The sequence below is a fragment of the Jaculus jaculus genome, chromosome 1 (genome assembly GCF_020740685.1).
Source record: "Jaculus jaculus isolate mJacJac1 chromosome 1, mJacJac1.mat.Y.cur, whole genome shotgun sequence".
Classification (NCBI taxonomy): Eukaryota; Metazoa; Chordata; class Mammalia; order Rodentia; family Dipodidae; genus Jaculus; species Jaculus jaculus.
The window spans coordinates 245,367,540-245,389,570 of NC_059102.1; the positions used below are offsets into that span (position 1 = coordinate 245,367,540).

The 22,031-nt window shown below is 41.1% G+C and overlaps 1 protein-coding gene and 1 non-coding gene across 2 annotated transcripts in view; both read right to left on the reverse strand.

The window, feature by feature from the left end:
* Nucleotides 1-1,611: 1,611 nt before the first annotated feature.
* Nucleotides 1,612-22,031, reverse strand: part of LOC101596437 (cytochrome b5 type B) — a 41,788-nt gene continuing 21,368 nt past the window's right edge. Inside the window, exons 2-5 of the mRNA XM_004661655.2 lie at nt 18,818-18,946; nt 18,152-18,181; nt 7,162-7,190; nt 1,612-2,564 (exon numbers count right to left, since the gene is read on the reverse strand). Coding sequence (XP_004661712.1) covers nt 2,474-2,564; nt 7,162-7,190; nt 18,152-18,181; nt 18,818-18,946 — 279 coding nt within the window. The 3' untranslated portion in view covers nt 1,612-2,473. The remainder of the gene's footprint in view (nt 2,565-7,161; nt 7,191-18,151; nt 18,182-18,817; nt 18,947-22,031) is intronic.
* On the reverse strand, nt 7,796-7,915 carry LOC123457833. Its single transcript, XR_006635195.1, has one exon. It is a non-coding gene; the product is annotated as a small nucleolar RNA SNORA28 (small nucleolar RNA).

Sequence of the window (22,031 nt, forward strand, 5' to 3'; positions counted from 1 at the left end):
TTACATAAAAACCAAAAGCTTTTTGTTGTTGTTTTTTCAAGACAGGGTCTTGTGCCAGCCCAGGCTGACTTGAAACTCACTCTGTAATCTTAGGGTAGCCTCGAATTCAGTGACCCTTCTACCTCTGCCTCCCAAGCACTGGGACTAAAGACATACTCCACCATGCCTGGCACTTTTTTGTTGTTGTTGTTCCTTCTTAAAATATTACAGATATCTTCTAAAGATAAAAGTTTGAGGGCTGGAGGGATGGCTTAGCTGTTAAGCGCTTGCTTGTGAAGACTAAGGACTCCAGCTCAAGGCTCGATTCCCCAGTACACATGAAAGCCAGATGCACAAGGTGGTGCATGTACCTGGAGTTCATCTGCAGTGGCTGGAGGCCCTGGTGTGCCATTCTCCTTCTATCTGTCTCTTTCTTGCTCAGGCTCTCTCTCAAATAAATAAATAAATAAAATAAAAAATAAAGTTTTGGGCTGGAGAGATGGCTTAGCACTTAAGGCACTTGGCCTGCAAAGCCAAAGGACCCAGGTTCAATTCTCTAGGACCCACATAAGCCTCTCTCTCTCTCATTCAGATAAATAAGTTTTAAAAAATAGGTTTGGTTAAACCCTTATTTCTGATAAGAAATTATTTCAAAATATCTTATGCAAGTATGCAAGGGAAAGGTTAATATTATTTTGATGAACTCTGAATTCATTCAGCTGCTAAGTCACAGGATATAAGACCTGGGCTGAACTTTTTCTTAAATAGTTTGCATGGGCAGACTCTAGTTTACTGGGCAGAACCCTGTCAAGTCCCTGGCAAGCTAGAAGGGGGGAGGGAGACACTGTCCAGCAACTCTGATCCTTCCTGAACCCAGCTGCACCCTGCTAGATAGAACAATGGCCCAGAAGCAGACGACTGCTCGAGATTAGAGGACAGGGAGAAAACCTGCCATTGCTTTAACTGCTATACTAGCTCCTCAGCTGCTGGCCTGGAAAAATCATCATAAATTCAAAGGTGTCAGAGAAATGTCTGTGCCAAGAAGAAAACAGTAATGTAATTCTAAATAATAACCTACTTTTCAATTCAATATATTCCCAAGCAAAACCAAAAACTATTAGTTTTTTTTTTTTGTTGTTGTTGTTGTTTGTTTTGTTTCTAATTCTCACTGGAAAAATTGAGCAAAACCACATGTTGGACTCATGGAGGTGAAATACAGATGAAACAAAGAAGTCATGATCTCCTGATTTCAAATGACACTTTTCCCCCACATAACATTTTATATGGAAGTTATTTTATCTGTATAAACAGAAGATCATACTGGAGTTTCTTTCTCTCTCTCTCTCTCTGTATATATAGGGGTGTGTGTGTGTGTGTGTATGTGTGTGTGTGTGTGTGTGTGTGTGTGTGTGTGTGTTTTGAGGTAGGGTTTCGCTCTAGCCCAAAACTGGAATTTACTATGTACTCTCAGGGTGGCCTTAACTCTCAGCAATCCTCCTACCTCTGCATCCAGAGTGCTGGGATTAATGGTGTGCACCACCACGCCTGGCGTGGAGCCTCTTACTTTTATATACCAGGGACTAAAACATTTGCTAATAGTAAATAAACAAAAATAGCAAGAATAGTAAAGGCTTTACAGATGTAATCACACATTTATGTTTACCAATCAAAGACAGCTGGAGGAAAACACAGTGGTTAATGTCTGGTACCAGATGAGAGAAAAGGCTTCGGTGCTTTCTTTAATCAACTGTCCTGTTAAGTAGCGTCTTCAGTGTTTTTCAGAAGAAAGATTATTCTGAATTCAAACCAGTTCATCACCTGTTCCTTTGGCTCTTCCACCCCCAAGAAATCAAGAGGAAGCACAGTTTTTGTTTAGCACCCTTGAGAAGAGAGGGAATGGGGAGAGCCACCATCTACATTGGCCTCAAAAAGGGGAGATGACCACAAAGTTCTTTCTGGTTTTAACAAACATCAGTAAAGAATAAAATCATTTGGCAGATATGGTTTAAGTGATAGATACACCTTACTTTCATGAATTAAACCCCTATGATAAATACCCAGATTAACTCAGAATTTTAAAATTTACTTAAAAGAAAAGTGGAAACAGAAAAGCTTCAAAACTATAGCACTGGCCCCTTACAAATTTACTGTGAGTTCAACATACTGGAAATCAGGTGTTTTTACCAAAGGCAATGGCACTACAACACAGGAATCATGATCATTAACATAAGCTTGTGAAATACAAGGGTACGTGTAGAAACCAGTGAAAGGAAGAACACAGAACAGTGAGTGGACACTTGGGAGTAAGGCTCTGAAACAGGAAGGACACTGGTCCCAGATTGAAGGTGGATGGACGCCTGGTCAACCGTCTTGGCTCCAAGGGGAAAGAAGACAACTGGCAGGATTCAAGGAGGGGACACTGCCAAGGCCCCCCAAATCAAGTCTCTACTTTTCCTTCTCAAGAGGACGTGTTCTGGGACTTCAACAAGACTCCTCAGGAGGATTTGCTGTCTGCCGTGTAGTGACGATACAGTAAACCTATAAGGACAGCACCTACAATCGGCAAAATCCAATATGCCCAGCAACTAGAGTGGAGGAAAAAGAAATGAAGTTGTGAATATATTACAGCAAATAGTCAATGTCTTCCAGCATTCACATCTGAATATCCATATGAAGAGTTTTGATTTATCTTAAGAAATTAAACTGATGGGGAGGTAATATGATGGAGAACGGAATTTCAAAGGGGAAAGTGGGGGGGGGGGGAGGGAATTACCATGGGATTTTTTTTATAATCATGGAAAATGCTAATAAAAATTTTAAAAAATAAAAAAAGAAAGAAATTAAAGTGCTTTTAACCACACAGCACTTGGGGGAAAAAATTACAAAATATTTGAATATTTATTTATTTATCATTTTTTGATTTTTCAAGGTAGGGTCTCACTCTGGCCCAGGCTGACCTGGAATTCACTATGTAGTCTCAGGGTGGTCTCGAACTCATGGCAATCCTCCTACCTCTGCCTCCTGAATGCTGGGATTAAAGGTGTGCGCCACCACAATTGGATTTTTATTTTTTAATTTATGAGACAGAGGAGTGAGTATAGGCCAGGCAGGGTCTCCTGTCACTACAAATGAACCCCAAACACACGTGCCACTTTGTGCATCTGGCTTTACAAGTGAACTGGGGAATTGAACCCAGGCTATCAGGCTTTACAAGCAAGCACCTTTAACCCCCAAGCCATCTCTCAAGTCCTTAAAACAATATTTTGAAAAGGAAAAGTTATTTTCAAAGGCATGTAGCTTAGTGGTAGAGTGCTTATTTACTATACATAAGGTACTGGGCTTGAAAAACAACAACAAGCCCAGCATGGTGGCGCATGCCTTTAATCCCAGCACTCAGGAGGCAGAAGTAGGATCACCATGAGTTCAAGGCCACCCTGAGACTCCATAGTGAATTCCAGGTTAGCATGGGCTAGAGTGAAACCCTACCCTGAAAAACCAAAAAAAAAAAAAAAAAAAAAAGTGGAATGTAGAATAGCAAAAGAGGTGTGGTTTCATATGTACCATAAGTCTACTGAAAGTTTGTGGAAAATATATTAAAATTCTTTGTTCATTGTTTGGCTGAGCCTAAATCCTTAGTATTAAGAAAATCCAATTTAGCCAAGCATGGTGGCACCTACCTTTATTCCCAACATTTGGGAGGCAGAGATAGGAGGATCACCATGAGTTCGAGGCCACCCTGAAACTCCAGAGTGAGTTCCAGGTCAGCCTGAGATAGAGTGAGACCCTACCTCGGGGGAAAAAAAAAGAAAATCGAATTTACATTTACACTATTATTTTATATATTTTTCTTTTGCTTTGTTCTTTCTTATAAAAAAACATTTAAGGGCTGGACAGATGACTTAGCAATTAAGGTGTTTGCCTGCGAACCCTAAGAACCCACGTTCTACTCTCCAGGTGATGCAAGTGCACAAGGTAGCATATACGTACAAGGTGGCACACACAGCTGGAGCTCGACTGCAATGGCTGGTGGCCCTCGCGTGCCAATTCTCTCTTTAATCCCAGCACTCGGGAGGCAGAGGTAGGAGGATCACCGTGAGTTCAAGGCCACCCTGAGACTACAGAGTTAATTCCAGGTCAGCCTGGACCAGAGTGAGACCCTACCTCGAAAAACCAAAAAAAAAAAAAAGGGCCAGTCTGTTGGCCTTGCCTCAAAAACACAAGTTTTAATTTATTTGGGAGAGAATGACAGAAAAAGAGGTAGATAGAGAAAAAGAATGAGAGAGAGAGAATAGGCAAGACTGGGCCTCCAGCCACTGCAAACAAACTCCAGGTGCATGTGTCACAATTTGTGAAACTGGCTTTATGAGGAATCAAGGAATCAACTTGTGCTATGCGGTTTTATAGCTTAGCTATTTCTTCAGCCCCCTTCTTAATTTTTTGGGATGTTATCTCACTATGTAGCCCAGGCTGGCATGTAACTTTCATCCCCTTATCAAAACTTCTTTATTTTGGAGGGGGGGTTGAGGTAGGGTTTCACTCTAGTCCAGACTGACCTGGAATTCACTATGTAGTCTCAGGATGGCCTTGAACTCATGACGATCCTACCTCTGCCTCTAGAGTGCTGGGATTAAAGGCATGCGCCACCATACCTGGCTTTATAAAAACCTCTTGAATTCCAGGATTGTAGGCATATACCATCACATCCATCCATCTATCCATCCATCCATCCATCCATCCATCCATCCATCCATCCATCCATCACTATTTTAGAGATAGGTTCTTCTGTTGTCCCAGGCTGGCCTGCAATCTCCTATGTAGCTGAAGATGACCTTTGGCTTCTGATCCACCTATCTCCACCTCCCAAGTACTAGGATTACTGTGCCACCTCATCTCCACTACTACCTTGCTTTTTCGAGGTAGGGTCTCACTCTAGCCCAGGCTAATATGGAATTCACTATGTAGTCTCAGGTTGGCCTTCAACTCAGTGATCCTACCTTGGCCTCCCCAATACCGGGCAAGCAGAGTCTGATTGCCCAATACCCACTTAAAGAAGGATGCATGAAGTGGTGTGTACATCGGGAGTTAGTTTGTAGTGGCTGGAGGCTCTAGTGCCCATTCTCTCTCCCTTTCCCTCCCTCTGTACTTGTAAATAAATATATATAGATATTTTAAGCTGGGCATGGTGGTACATGCCTTTAATGCCAGCACTCAGGAGGTACAGGTAGGCAGATTGCCATGAGTTTAAGGCCACCCTGAGAGTACATAATGAATTTCAGGTCAGTCTGACCTAGAGCGAGACCCTATCTTGAAAAACAAAACAACAACAAAAACGCCTAAGAACCTGGGCTTGATTCCCCAATATCCACATAAAGTCAGATGCACAAGGTGGTACATGCATCTGGTGTTTGTTTGGAGTGGCTAGACACCCTGGTGCACCCACTGTATCGAGCTCTCTCTCTGTCATAAATAAATAAATCTTTTTTTAAAAAGCCAAAATTTTCCATGTTTTGTTTCCCCCTTTCTCTTCTTTGGATGCTGGCCAAAATCCTAAGGATACTTGCCCTAACATTTTGGGACTTTGTCACTTCCAATATTTTTTGCTTCACAAAAAATAAATGTAATAATAGCGACTACCTTTACAACGTGATCATGAGAATTATGTGAGATTAAATTTTAAGGGCTGCACATAAAGCCAGATTCACAAAGGGGCGCTTGTGTCTGGAGTTCACTTGCAAGTGGCTAGATGCCCCTGGCATGCCCATTCTCATATTCTTTCTCTCTCTCTATCTCTCTCTTTCTCTCCCTCCCTCTCTCCTTGCAAATAAATAAATTAAATATCTTCTTTTTTGTTTTCGAGGCTGGGTCCTTTGGCTTTGAGGTCATAAGCTTGCACTTTCCACAGTGGATGCCTCAGACTCATGGTTTTCTTTCTTTTCTTTTTTAAATTCAGCTAAGTGATTTATAGTTTATTTTGCCATCAAATATGATAGGAGATATATAATCTCATGGCAGAACACAGTTGAGACATAAATGCACATTTGAAAGAAAACAGATATAAAAACGCAGTTGTGGTAAAAGATCCATTTAGCCAAATGCAATGGGTACTCCTCTGTCTTCACTGTCTCCTTTGGTTTCTTAGCAGTGGAATGGGGGCAGGGAGGAGGGAAATGATGGTACCAACACTTGATGTAGCCATACCAAGTTTCAACTTAGTAAAATAAAAAACATAGCCTTTTAAAAAAAATTTAAGGGCTAAAGAGATGGCGTAGAGGTTAAGGTGCTTGCCTACAAAGCCAAAGGACACAGGTTCAATTCCCCAGGACTCATATAAGCCAGATACATAATAAGCACAAGGTGGCACATGCATCTGGAGTTTGTTTGCAGTGGTTGGAGGCCCTAGTGTGCCCATTCTCTCTGTCTCTCTCTCTCTCTCAAATAAATCATTTTTAAAAAAATATTTTATTTTATTTATTATTTTGAGAGAAAGAGTGGGAGTGCTAGGGCCTCCAGCCACTGCAAACGAATTCCAGATGCATGCACCACCTTGTTCATCTGGCTTACATGGGTCCTGGAGAATCGAACGGAGGTCCTTTGGCTTTGCAGGCAAGCGCCTTAACTACTAAGCCATCTCTCCAGCCCAATGTATGTATGTATGTATGTATGTATGTATGTATATATTTTTTAATTTAAATGAGTATCACATAGTTGGGCAAACTGTAGGCTTTCAGGGTTTGATAGTAGTTACCTGTCTGTGTACATTAGCTTCTTACTGAGTTTGGTTCTGATTTATATTACAGTAAGATTTAATGACTACTCAATAGGGCTGGAGAGATGGCTTAGTGGTTAAGTCACTTGCCTGCAAAGCCAAAGGAACCAGGTTAGATTCCCCAGGACCCATATAAGCCAGATGCACAAGGTGGTGCATGTATCTGGAGTTCCTTTGCAGTGGGTGGAGACCCTGGCATGCTCATTCTTTCCCTTCCCGCCCCGGTCTCAAATAAACAAACAAAAATAAAATATTTTAAAGATTACTCAATGTATAAACATTCTGATTATTAAAAAAAAAATCAAAACTGTCAAACTGTACTCTCAAAGAATGTTAAACATTATGTTGAACATGTATATTTAAAGGATTTCTTGTCAGACATGCAGAGTGTAAGGAATCCATTAGTAGATACTAACCTTTTACATGAATTGTTTCTTGAAGGATCCTGAGACGTAAATGTTCCAAAAGAAAAAGAAAAAAATGATTAGCATAGTGCCTATAGACCTTTTTTATTATCTATATAAACTCTAGATAACAAAACTCTTTTCGTGTATTTTTTTATGTTTATATATCTATAAGCAATGGGTATACAGACAATTTTATTTCTAATAACATATTGGTAATCGCAAGTTAAAATTCACTAACAAAAGCACAGAAATAACTTAACATTTAAAAAATATGTTCCTTCCTTCCTTCCTTTCGTCCGTCCATCCGTCCTTCCTTCCTTCCTTTCTTCTTTTTTTGGTGCTGAGGACCGAACCCAGGGCCTTGTACTTGCTATGCAAGTGCTCATCCACTGATCTAAATCCCCAACCCTTCTTTCTTTATTTATTTGAAAGAGAGAGAGAAAGGGAGGATGGGTGTGCCAGGGCTTCCAGCCACTACAAACAAAACCCAGGTACAAGTGCCACCTTGTGCATCTGGCTTACATGGGTACTGGGGAATCAAACCTGGGTCCTTAGGATTCGCAGGCAAGCGCCTTAACCACCAAGTCACCTCTCCAGCCCAGAAATAACCTAAATATTTTTATTTTAGTTTATTTTTTCATATACTGTTTAAGTCTATGTAATGGCTTTTCTCATGGGAAAGAACACCAGAAGAGGTTAGACTTTCTTGCTATAGCAAGTTCAAATTGTGTTGGTTTTGATTATCTGCCACAGAGTATTGCTTGCAATTTTATTTTAAAGGTATTTTGGGGCTGGAGAGATGGCTTAGAGGTTAAGGCACTTGCCTGCAAAGCCTACGGACCCAGGTTTGATTCCCCAGTACCCATGTAAGCCAGATGAACAACATGGTCCATGTGTCTGGAGTTCATTTGGAGTGGCTAGAGGCCCTAGACCACCCATTTTCTCTCTATCTGCCTCTTTATCTCTCTCAAATTAATAAATAAAATATTTTTGAAAATTTAAAAAGAAGAGCCAGGCGGGATGGCTCTAATCCTAGCACTTGGGATGCAGAGGTAGGAAGATTGCCATGAGTTCGAGGTCAGCCTGAGACTACATAGTGAATTCCAGATCAGCCTGGGCTAGACTGAGATCATACCTTGAAAAGAAAGAAACTGTTGAAATTGAATAATTTTTGTTTTAAATTCATTTTATTTTATTTATTTATTTGAAAGCTCAGAGACAGAGAGAAAGGAGAAAGAGAGAGAATGGGCACACTGGGGCCTCTAGCCACTATAAGTGAACTCCAGATGTATGCACCCCCTTGGGCATTTGGCTTACATAGGTAATGGGGAATTGAATCTGGGTCCTTTGGCTTCACAGGTAAGCACCTTAACCATTAAGCCATCTCTCCAGTCCTGAAATTGAATAATTTTGTTTTTAATCCCCATGATAGACTTGATTCAACTGGGCCTATCATTCAACTGGGCAGAAGCTAAGATTATATTTTTAGAAAACCTTATAAAGAGCCCTGATGCTCTTCTCTTGTGAAAGTATGTATCAACTGCCAAATGCTCTTACATATAATTCCAATATACAGAAGCTGAAGTGGGAGGGTTGCTATGAGTTTGATATCAGCCGGGCAAGAGTGACACCCTGCTCTTAGCCTAGGATCACACAGATGACTGCCTCTGGACTAAAGAAATAACCTGGCTACTCAGAAACTTTTTTTGAGACAGGATCTCTCTATACAACCAGAATGTCCTTTAATTTAGGATCCTCCTGCTTCAACCTTCTGAGTGCTAGGATTACAAATGGTCACTATACCTGGTTCCAAAGTAATATTAAAAATTATGGGCTGGAGAGATGGCTTAGCGGTTAAGTGCTTGCCTATGAAGCCTAAGGACCCTGGTTCGAGGCTCGGTTCCCCAGGTCCCACGTTAGCCAGATGCACAAGGGGGCGCACGCGTCTGGAGTTCGTTTGCAGAGTCTGGAAGCCCTGGCGCGCCCATTCTCTCACTCTCCCTCTATCTGTCTTTCTCTCTGTGTCTGTCGCTCTCAAATAAATAAATAAATAATTTTTAAAAAAACAAACCAAAGTAATATTAAAAATTAAATTTTAGCCAGGTGTAGGGGCATATGCCTTTAATCCCAGCACTTTGTTTACTTTTACTTATTTATTTGAGAGTGACAGAGAGAGAGAGAGAGAGAGAGAGAGAGAGAGAGGAGAGTGGGCGCACCAGGGCTTCCAGCGACTGCAAACTAACTCCAGATGCGTGCGACCCCTTGTGCATCTGGCTAACGTGGGTCCTGGGGAATCAAGCCCCGAACCAGGGTCCTTAGGCTCCACAGACAAGCGCTTAACCACTAAGCCATCTCTCCAGCCCTAATCCCAGCACTCTGTAGCCAAGAAATAACTGAATACCATCAAGAAATGTTCATGCTTAATCCACACACATACCAATGGTTTATAGAATTAAAAAAAAAAAATGTAGCTATGGGACTGGAGAGGTGGTTTAGTGGTTAAGGCACTTGCCTGCAAAGCCAAAGGACCCAGGTTTGATTCCCCAGTACTCATGTAAGCCAGATGTACAAGGTGGTACATGTGTCTAGAGTTCATTAGCAGTGGCTAAAGATCCTGGCACACGCCCATTCTCTTTTTGTTATTGTTGTTGTTGTTTTTTGGAGGTAGGGTCTCACTCTAGCCCAGGCTGACCTGGAATTCACTATGTAGTTTCAGGGTGGCCTCGAACTCACGGCGATCCTCCTACCTCTCCCTCCCAGGTGCTGGGATTAAAGGCGTGTGCCACCACGCCCGGCTCATTCTCTATCTGTCTTCTTTTCTCTCTCCCAAATAAATAAATATTTGTTTTAAAACAGTAGTGGTGGCACACGCCTTTAATCCCAGCCCTCGGGAGGCAGAGGTAGAAGAATCACTGTGAGTTCGAGGCCACCCTAGACTACATAGTAAATTCCAGGTCACCCTGGGCTAGCATGAGACCTATCTCGAAAAACCAAAAAACATGTAGTCACTATTTCGCCAGCCATGGTGGCACATGCCTTTAATCCCAGAATTCAAGAGGCAGAGGTAGGAGGATCGCCATAACTTTGAGACCACCCTGAGACTACATAGTGAATTCCAGGTCAGCCTGGGCTAGAGTGAGACCCTACCTCAAAAAATAAATAATAAATAATAGTAAGTGCTAGTAGTAGTAGTAGTTGTTGTTGTTGTAGTAATAGTTACGATTTTAAAAAACAACAGCTGGAGTTATAGCTCAATGGTTAAGACACTTGCCAGCCGAGCGTGGTGGCACACTCCTTTAATCCCAGAACTCGGGAGGCAGAGGTAGGAGGATCGCCGTGAGTTCGAGGCCACCCTGAGACTCCATAGTGAATTCCAGGTCAGCCTGGGTTAGAGTGAGACTTTACCTCAAAAAACCAAAAAAAAAAAAAAAAAAAAAGACACCTTCACAGCCTAATGACCAGGGTTCTATTCCCCAGCACCCACATAAAGGCAGATGTGCAAAGTGGCACATGCATCTGGAGTTTGTTTGCAATGGCTAGAGGCCCTGATGTGCCTATTTACCCCCCACACTTCTTGCAAATAAATAAGATATTTGAAAAAAAAAAAAAAAACTGGAGTCAGGCATGGAGGCACACACCTTTAATCCCAGCACTTGGGAGGCAAAGGTAGAAGGATCACCGGGAGTTTGAGGCCACCCTGAAACTACATATTCCAGGTCAGCCTGGGCTAGAGCAAGACCCTATCTTGAAAAAACAAACTAACTAACAAATGAAAAACCCTGAAATGCAGCTCAGTGGCAGTGTACTTGTGATGCCCAGTACTGAAAAGAAAAACAGCAAAACAAAATTACCTTGGGATTATATGAAAGGCTTAGATAAGAGCATCTCAGGGTACTATATGTGTTATGGTACTCCATTTACAATTACATTAAATGGATTCTCTACATCTCAAAGCTTTTGGCTTCTTTTATATCCAAAGGCCCTGGAGGTGTGTTAACTAGAGTAAGCCTTAGACAATGTAATAAACAAGAAGAGAGAAAACTAACCATAATATGCTGAGATGGTAATCATTTCTAGCAAATAATAAGTTCATTTTAAAATGTCATTTAAAAAAAATAGGCTTAGAGGTTAAGGTGCTTGCCTGCAAAGCTTAAGGACTCATGTTTGACTCTCCAGGTCCCACGTAAGCCAGACACACAGTGAAGTAAGTGAGCAAGGGGGCACATTCATCTATAGTTCTATAGTTTGATTGTAGTGGCTGGAGACCTTGGTACACCAATTCCCCCCCCCCCCTCTCTCTCACACACACACATACACACTCTTGCATTAAAAAAAAAGCAGTCTGTTGGGCTTGCATCAAAAAAAGTAAGTACCCCCCCCCCCTTTAGGATCAATCTATTTCTGGAGGCAACAAAATTAAAAAAAAATCCAACTTGTTGCCTAACACACTGGAGGAAAGAGAAGAGAAAGTAGCATCCAGTCCCTTTAGAAAATGGACTGCCAAGTAACCCAAGCTGAGGCTCCACGTTCTGGCCAGCAATAATGAAAGGTACAGCTCTTAAGAGCCAAATCCTTTAGCCAAATTTGGAAAAAAAAAAAAGTCATCTAAGCCTTTTTGTGTGTGTGTTGTTGTTATTCTTTCTTAATTTTACAAAATTGAAAAGAAGAAGTCTTTAAAACATGTAACTTTCCTTCACATCCACCCTCCCTCATCTACACATATTCCCCAATCCTCAGCTCAGTGCTGAATCTAAAGGATGCTGAACTGAAAGTCCTACAGTCTACAGCTGACTTTCACTTATCCCTGTGGGTGTTCAGGCATATCTGGCCTAGGAAATTCCTGCCCAGATCTGAATGCTTTCAACCTTTCATACAGACAGTTCTAACAGCAACACTATGCTATTTACTTGAGAGCAAATCACATCCAAGGTTCTAAGGTAAGCCCTGCTAGGTAGTTAATATACATGGTTCTTTATTCTCTAAATACTTTAGAATACACTTACAAAAACTAAAATCGTTCTAAGTCTACTATGACTTCAGCTTAAAACTAATAGAGTATGGTAGCACACATCTGCAATGCTAGCACTTAGGATGTACAAGCAGAAGGATTAAGAATTCAAGGTTTATTGCTGGGTGTTATGGTGCACATCTTTAATCATCTTTAACCATGGTGGGGCTTCTCTGGAATCTGTAAGCCTGAAATAAGCCCTTCCTCCCATCAGCTGCTTCTGGTCAGGTGTTTGTCTAGCAATGAGAAGGTAACACAATACTAACAAACAGCACCAAGTCTGTTTCTAAGGTGAGTTTCCATTACCAAAAGGAGACCAGTAAAATGTTAAGTCAAACATAATTAGAAAATTGATGGCACTAAGCATGCAGATTAATCCTAGCAAAGAAGAGATCACAAAGACAATTTAAAAAAAAAAATTCTAGTTAGTTATCATTGTAGCAATAATGACAACATTGTTGTTAGATTTATAGTTTAAATCTATTAAAACTGTTACAGTATTTCTGAGCTCTCAGCTCAGGTATTATCAATCTATGTAGGAAGTAACAGTGAACATTGGTTATTTATCTGTATATATTGTAATAAAGCAACATAAATGGTAGTTTCTAAAAGAACTGGCACATGAAGGCCAGACGTAGTGGCATAGCCTGTAATCCCAGGTTGGGAGATAGAGGCAGCAGCATCAAGAATTCAAGGTCATTCCCAGCTACTACATATTGAATCCAAGGCTAAGGTGGGCATGGTGGCGCACACCTTTAATCCCAGCACTCAGGAGGCACAGGTAGGAGGATCACTGTGAGTTCAAGGCCACCCTGAGACTACATAGTGAATTCCAGGTCAGCCTGGGCCAGAGTGAGACCCCACCTCAAAAAAATAAAAACAAAAACCAGGAGGCTGGAGAGATGTATTAGTGGTTAAGGCGCTTGCCTACAAAGCCTAAGGACCCATGTTCAACTCTCCAGATCCCACGTTAGCCAGATGAACAAAGTAAGGCAAGTGCAAGGTCACACATGTCCACTAGGTGGCACAAGCTTCTGGAGTTCAACATCAGTGGCTGAGGCCCTGGTGCACCAATTCTCTCTCTCTGTCTCTCTAAATTAAAAAATTTTTAAAGAATGTAAAAAAAAAGAAATAAAGAAAAGAAAAGAAACTGGGGGCTGCTATGGATATGGCTCAGTGATTGAAGGTGCTGGCTTACAAAACCAACCATGTGGATTCAATTTCCAGAGCCCACATAAAGCTACTCATAGGCCAGACTGGTTTGCAGTGACAACAGACCCTATCTCAGGAGGGTGTAGCACAGACAGCTGTGTGCCACATACAGACATTAGATACATGTAAATAAATGAAGAACTTGGAAATGTAAACTGAATCACACTTTGGAATAGCAACATTTCAGCTGTGGGGTTTGGGTTTTTAGGATTTTTGGTTCCCTCCCACTCCATGTGAAGAATATGGAGGAGATCCACCTAACCCTACTCCTACATGGCAGGAGCTCCCTATACTTTCTTAATAATGTAATAAAAAGTCTCTCTAAACCTGAAAATATGGAGATACAGAGATATGAAGATGGGAGAGACATGAAGAAATAGAGGGGAAAGGAGAGTGAAAATTAAAATTCCAGAGCCAAGAAGATGGCTCATCAGTTAAAGGTACTTGCTTGCAAAGCTTGCCAGGCCAGGTTCAATTCCCAAGACACCCACATAAACCAGTGGAACAAAGGGCTGGAGAAATAGCTTAATGATTAAGGCACTTGCCTGCAAAGCCTAAGGACCCAGGTTCGATTCCCTAGTACCAATATAAGCCAGATGGACATGTTGACACATGCATCTGGAGTTTGTTAGCAGTGGCTAGAGGCCCTGGTATGCCCAATTCTCTTTCTCCTCTCCCTCTCTCTCTTTCTCTATGGCTCAAATAAACAAATAAAAATAAAATATTTTAAATTTTTTAAAAGTGGGACAAATGCCAGGCATGGTGGCACACACCTTTAATCCTAGCACTCAGTAGACAGAAGGAGGAGGATTGCTGCGAGTTCAAGGCTAGCCTGGGACTTCTGAATGAATGCCTGTTTAGCCTAGGCCAGAGTGAGACTACCTCAAAAAATAAAATTAAAAAAAAGACTATATCCTATGTGTCTGAAGACTGCTTAATCAGGGTTTAAATAGGAATTATCTCTTCACAGAGATTTCCTGAACCACAAAAAAAGGCAATTAAAAGCTGTGTGTGGTGGTGTACGCCTTTAATCCCAGAATTTGGGAAGGAGAGGTAGGAAGATCACTGTGAGTTCAAGGTCAGCCTGGGACGACAGGGTGAGTTCCAAGTCAGCCTGGGCTAGAATGAGACCATACCTTGAAAATAAACAAACTTACTTCAGTGAGAAATAAATCTGATCACTTCTTGGCCTTGTGGCTAAGATCTAGGATAGTGATAAACCTGAGGAATCAAGAATTTCTTCCTGGAACTGAAATCAGGTTGGGAAATAGTTCTATGAAAACCTATGTAGGTGGGCTTGAAATTTCTCCAGAAGGCTTTCTTTTCCTTGGCTGGTCTGCCTGAGGTATAACAGTGTAATCAGAAATAAACAATAGCCAGACTCTATCTAATGGACACAGGTTCCCTGGGTACAGATAGCATGAGGAAAACAGGCGTGAAAACACTGATTGTAGTCACTGCAACTCAGGATGAGGCTAAACTACATTTGGAGAGTTCTAAATTATCATAGAACTTAGTGAGTTTGAAATGCTTTTTCCTATGCTTACAAAAAACAAAAAGACACAATAGTTTTAATTTCACTGAGAAATCTCTAATAATTCTTTAGCTTACAGAAGGCAGAAAAAGCCTTGTATAGAAGTAATTAAATTTCCTTAGGTTTTCAAGTGAAAAAAAAAAAAAAATGGACATAAAGCCGGGTGTGGTGGTGCACACCTTTAATCCCAGCACCCGGGAGGCAGAGGTAGGAGAATTGCTGTGAATTCAAGGATACCCTGAGACTACATAGTGCATTCCAGGTCAGCTTGAGCCAGAGTGAGACCCTACCTCAAAAAACAAAAAAAAAAAAAATGGACATAATTATTCAATAAGAAGTTGAGTTCTTGACACTGTACTTATCACCTAGGCCACTTAAAATGCAAATTCCCAATCCAGAGATTCTGAACAAGCCATAAAAGGAGACCAGGAAATAAACACTTTCTGTGTATTTTCGTGTTCAATCTAAACGATTCCAACTTCTTCCTAAATTGGTAAAAGGAACAGAACTTGTGGAACTCTTCTCTCCATTCCTAAAAATGGTCCTAACTACTTCACATATTACCAAAAAAGAAAAACAGCCACTAGAAACAATTTACAGAGGCTAGGGAGATAACTCGGCACTAAAGAGTGCTTGCTGTCCAAATGCAATTCTCTAGTACCTGTGAAAATAGCTAGAAGTCTATAACCCCAGTCCCAGAGATAAGAAAATCAATGGAGCTCGCTGACTAAAAAAATAGTAAAGGGCTGGAGAAGATAGCTTAGCAGTTAAGGCATTTGCCTGCAAAGCAAAGGACCCTGGTTCAATTCCCCAGGACCGACATAAACCAGATGCACAACGAGGCGCACGCTTCTGAGGTTTGTCTGCAGTGGCTGGAGGCCCTGGTGCACCCATTCTCTCTCTCTACCTCTTCCTTTCTCTAAAATGAATAAATAAATAAAATATATTTTAAAAATGGCAGCTCTGGGTTTGAGTAAGAGACTATCTCAAAGCAACAAGTGGATGAGTGAAAAAAGAGAACACTTGATCTTCTCCTCTGCCCTCCATAAGCATGCACACAGAGCATATACCCATGTGCATACAGTACACACATCACCACAAATTACCACACCCCACATATCACTCATTCATATATACATACACATAATACATAGACACCCACACATACATATACCATTTTTTAATTTTTTTTTGTTAATTTTTATTTATTTATTTGAGAGTGACATAGAGAGAGAAAAAGGCAGAGACAGAGAGTGAGAGAATAGGTGTGCCAGGGCTTCCAGCCACTGCAAATGAACTCCAGATGTGTGCGCCCCCGTGGGTCCTGGGGAATCAAGCCTTGAACCGGGGTCCTTAGGCTTCACAGGCAAGTGCTTAACCACTAAGCCATCTCTCCAGCCCTATATACATTATTTTATAGACTTCTAGACATTATAATTTTTTTCATGAGGTTTGTGGAGAAATGAGTTGGAATGTTGACTTCTAAGAGTGGTATTTTCTAGACATGTGCACTGTACTAAAATCAAAGCCATACTTAGTTTAAATTTTACCTTAATATCACAAATGAGGATTCAATAAAGGGTAAGTACAGGCCATGAAGAGGGAGGGCAAAACCAACCCCCCATACTTACAAAGTATTTAAAGAAGAATTTAATTCCCATTCCATAAACAAGTGAATAGTTCAGAGTGGAAGAGTCTAGCAAAAGGAAGAGCTAAGTTGTACAGACATCCTAGATACAAGGCAAGAGATGGCAGACACTGCCAAGCAAGCAGTCTCTTCAATTGAAAGAATTCCTATACCCAGACCAGTTCAAACTGCTATGTCAAACCTGCTCTGTAATTCTGGCTCAACAAGGAATAGGAAGCTAGAAGCAGAAAATGGGAGGCCATTATGCTCTACACAGCACCTAGACTGTAGTTAGTCCCTTTAATCAGTAACAATAAAACACCATGTGAAGAAGTCAAGGGAAAGGACAAGAGAATATGGAAATGGAACCCTCGGTATGTGGGCAGCAGAACAGGCATTCATGCCTTCTTCCTGGTATAAAATGCAGAGCACATTGAGGCCTTCAAAGACTCAACATACAGAATCTTCTCCTTTGGCAACATCACTGAGTAACTGGGAAGGGCATGGGCCCATTTGCATCCACAAGATAAAAGAACTAATTCTGGGAAATAGTGACAAAAAAGGCCTATTACTAAAGAATACAAAGAAGGGCTGGAGAGATGGCTTAGGGGTTAAGGAGCTTGTCAGCAAAGCCTAAGGATCCATGTTCAACTCTCCAGATCCCACGTTAGCCAGACACACAAAAGTGAGGCAAGCACAAGGTTGCACATGCCTACTAGGTGGCCCAACAGTCTGGAGTTCAACTTCAGTGGCTAATGTCTTGGCATGCCAATTTTCTCTCTCTCTCAACACTAACTAACTAACTAAATAAATAAATATATACAATTGTAAGAGAAAACCCTTTTTCTACAGGAGCAGTTATTATCACCTGTCCTCATAAGATGGATAAATGTAAGCTGCTTTCCTCTAACTGGACCCACCATTTTCTTTTCTTTTCTTCTTCTTCTTTCTTTCTTTTTTCTTTTTTTTTTTTAATGTATTTGCAAGCAGAGACAAAGGGAATGAACGGACACACCAGGGCCTCCAGCAACTGCAAACAAACTCCAGATGCATGTGCCATCTTGTGCATCTGGCTAACATGGGTCCCGGGGAATCAAGCCTCCAACCAGGATCCTTAGGCTTCACAGGCAAGCACTTAACTGCTAAGCCATCTCTCCAGCCCTTTTCCTACTACTTTAAGACAGGTTTTCTTTTTTTCCTGATGGGTATTGAGTTCAAATTCCTCAAAATTGAATTTTTCTTTGGAAAAAGTAAATACATTTTAATTTCTCTTGTTAAATTACAATTTTTAAAGTCTTTATTCTCTTTTTTAATTTTTTTTGTTCATTTTTATTTATTTATTTGAAAGTGACAGAGAGAGAGGGAGAGAAAGAGACAGATAGAGAGAGAATGGGCGCACCAGGGCTTCCAGCCACTGCAAACGAACTCCAGACGCATGCACGCCCTTGTGCATCTGGCTAACGTGGGTCCTGGGGAAACGAGCCTTGAACCGGGGTCGTGAGGCTTCACAGGCAAGCGCTTAACTGCTAAACCATCTCTCCAGCCCTTAAGTCTTTATTCTTAAGTAAGCAGAAATATAAACACTTGAAACAAATAAGATAAGTTGAAGACTTCTTACCTTGTTACCACCTTGAGGTTTAAGGTCACTCTGTTAAAAAGAGGAGAACAATATTTCAACACATATCCAAATGAACTATGTGTTAGTCTCTACCTTGGACTAAGACTGCATTTTGGTGGTGGTAAATATCCAAGATTCCAGGGTTTGAAGAAGGAATCTGGTTCCCCGCCTCTTAGCATATCAGGGCTCCCTGTTACAGTGGTAGGTACAAAGGACTTAAAAGTCCTTTTAGCAAAGGACTTTCAAGAATAACCAAACCATACTGGGCATCATGGCACACACCTCTAATCCCAGCACGTGGGAGGCAGAGGTAGGAGGACTGCCATAAATTTGAGGCCACCCTTAGACTACATAGTGAATTCCGGGTCAGCCTGGGCTACAGCAAGACCCTACCTCAAAAAAAGAATAACAAAACCATTATTTAAGGTACAGATGTTATAAATTGCACTGAAGAAAGATCAATCAATAAGCACACAAATCAGTTCCCTTAACTATTCAGAGAACTATGAGCTATGCTGTAAGTACAGATGATTAGGAGAAACTTAGCCTGTAGCTAGACTGAGTGAATTTTAATAATTATATAATTCATTCTCTCATCCTATTACATTTATGTTCCATAGTTCTCCCTACATAAATAAATGATTCTACTTCTCTGACAGATCTTACCGGGTGGACATCACCGATATAGTACTCCTTCAGCATTTCCCTGGCATCATAGGAATGGCCTACGTCTTCAAAGCTTTCACTTGCATCTACACCAGCTTGTTCCAGCAGAACCTCTTCCCCACCAGGATGCTGCGAGGAAAAGACAAGACTAAACAGTGAATTCCTGGAAACCCAAACTCAAAGTCCTTCTTCCATCCCCATTCCTCTTGTATGTTTTTCTCCTTTAATGACAATCATGTTCTATTCCTTGTTAGTCCATACTATGAGCCACCTGTGCAAGAGAAAGAACACAGCATAACTTCTACAATATTCTGACCAGACTGTATAATATGATTATTACTGACAAATGACAAATGTAAGCAAAAAAAATTTCTACTGCCCCCCTCCATCCCTTTCTCTATGGTCCAGCTATTGTGGAAAACAGTATGGAGGTTACTAAGACAGATACAAATAGATTTACCATATGACCCAGCTGTACCACTGCTAGGCATCTATCCTAAGGACTCACCTCATTACCTTAGATACTTGCTCAACCATGTTTATTGCCACTCTATTCAAAATAGCTAGGAAATGGAACCAGCCCCCCAATTGATGAGTGGACAATGAAGATGTGGCACATTTATACAATGGAGTTCTACTCAGTGGTAAAGAAAAATGGAACTATGAAATTTGCAGGAAAATGGATGGATCTGGAAAGGATTGTACTTAATGAGGTATGCCAGGACCAGAAAGCCAAACATCTCATTTTCTCTTTCATATGTGGATCCTAGCTACAGATGATTGGACTTCTGTGTGAGTAAGAAGAAAACTCAGTAGCAAAGGCCAGTAAGTTAGAAAAGAGATGTAAAGGGAAGAGAAAGGAAGAGAGGGAGGTATTTAATAGGATGGAATTGAATATATGTAAATAGAAGAATAGATTAATGGGGGTGAAAAGGCCCAAGTGAGGTCAGGGGAAGAGACTGAGTAAAGGGAAGGCGGAGGGAGGACTAATCAAAATCGAAGAGGATATAAATAAATCATATGGAATCCTCTGTTTTTGGACAATGGAACACTCAGAAGCCATAGATTGTCACTAGAAAATTATCAATGCCAGGGATGGGATACCTTCCAGCGAGTTTTTGACCAGGGAGGTCACTGATACCCCAAAACATTATAGGTCATTGCCAAGGCCCTTGGTTTCCCAAGAGGAATAGATGGCAAAACCCCACTGCTGAAGACTCCATATACTTGGTCTGCAAGGTTACTGAGAAATCCTGCTGGAGCTGAGCTGAAAACCTCCTGCATGTAGACCAGCTGACAGAAAGCTGGGAAAAAAAAAACATGCTGCATGCAGTTAAATGGAAGAGAGAGAAATCACCAGTGAAGATATTCAACAGTGGACACTGCAAGCCTTAAATTTGGCCAGCCAGGCCAAATGAGCTAATAGGTGCAATAGTGGCACATCTGTTATGGGGGAAAGAGTTCCTGAACAAAACCCCCGTAGCCCAGGAAATTAAGCAATCACTCAACCAATGGGATCTCATGAAGCTAAAAAGCTTCTGCACAAACAAACATACCATAAGCAGAGCCAACAGATTACCCACTGAATGGAAAAAATGTTCACTGGCTACACTACACTGACAGAAGCCTAATAATATCTAGAATCTACAAAGAACTCAAAAAACTAAATAATAAATCCACCAGTGGAGATAAACAACAGTGGACACTGCAAGATGTAAATTTGGCCAGCTAGGCCAAATGAGCCAATGGTGTAATAGTGGCATGTCTATTATAGAAAAGCCAACCACTCTCTAAATGGACTAGAAGCTTGCTCCACAGGAGGGAACACATGCTTGATACTGAAAACCTATGATGGGGGAAATCATGAGCCCAATGTTCATACCCATATATTAATAGTACTCTCACTTTGGGTTAGAAAAGCTTCTCTTTTCAGATGGCGGTAACCTCTAGGATGACTTAGAAGGCACAACAGTGCTGAGAAGAAGTAATAGAAGAGTGCTCAGAACTAAAATATCTCTATCACATCTTCCAAGGCTCAAGGTCCATTGTGGAAGAGGTAGCAGAAAGAATGTAAGAGCCAAAAGAAGGGTAGAACTCCTTACAACATGCTCCTACAGGCACAAATTGGCCTGGATATCCAGGACCTCACACTACCTACATAAGATCATCATATTAGGAGGAAAAGATCATGACATCAAAAGAAGAGAGAGACTGATTGAGAGGGGGAGGGGATATGATGGAGAGTGGAGTTTCAAACGGACAAGTGGGGGGAGGGAGGGAATTACCATGGGTTGTCAAAATTATGGAAACTGTCAATAAAAAAAATTAAGCCAGGCGTGGTGGTGCACCTTTAATCCCAGCACTCAGGGGGCAGAGCTGGAAGGACTGCCATGAGTTCAAGACCAGCCTAAGATTACACAGTGAATTCCAGGTCAACCTGGGCTGGTATGTAAACCTACCTCGAAAAACCAAAAAAAAAAAAAAAAAAAAAAAAAACAAACCCTAAATTAAAAATATCCAGAGATATTGCCCTCCCCATAGTGACTGACTGCTTTTCTTTTAATTCATAATCCACAACTCCATGGGCAATACCAACAATCCCACTAAAAAGGGCCCTCAGTGAAGTGAGGGCAGGAGGAGAGAAATGATGGTACTAACACATGATGTATCCACACAAAATTTCCAAAAAAAATTAATCAGCAAAACAAATTACACTAGGGCTGGAAAGATGACTTGGCAGTTACAGTGCCCGCTTGCAAAGCCTAAAGACCTGGGTTCAATTCCCCAGTACCCATGGACAGCCAGATGAACAAGGTAGCTTATGTCTAGAGTTATATGCAATGGCTAGAGGCCTTGCACACCCATTCTTTCTCTCTCTCTGCCTCTTTCTCTATCTTTCAAATAAATGAGCATATATATTTTTAAATTACATTAAAAATTACATAATCAGGGCTGGAGAGATGGATTAGCAGTTAAGGCACTTGCCTGCAAAGACAAAGGACCCAGGTTCAATTCCCCAGGACCCATGTAAGCCAGATATACAAGATGGCACATGCATCTAGAATTTGTTTACAGTGGCTGGGTGGCCCTGGCATGCTCATTCATTCATTCATTCTCTTTCTCTCTTTTCCTCTCTCTCAAATAAATTAAAAAAAAAATAAAATAAAACATTGAAAGCCGGGTGTGGTAGCATACAACTTTAATCCCAGCACTT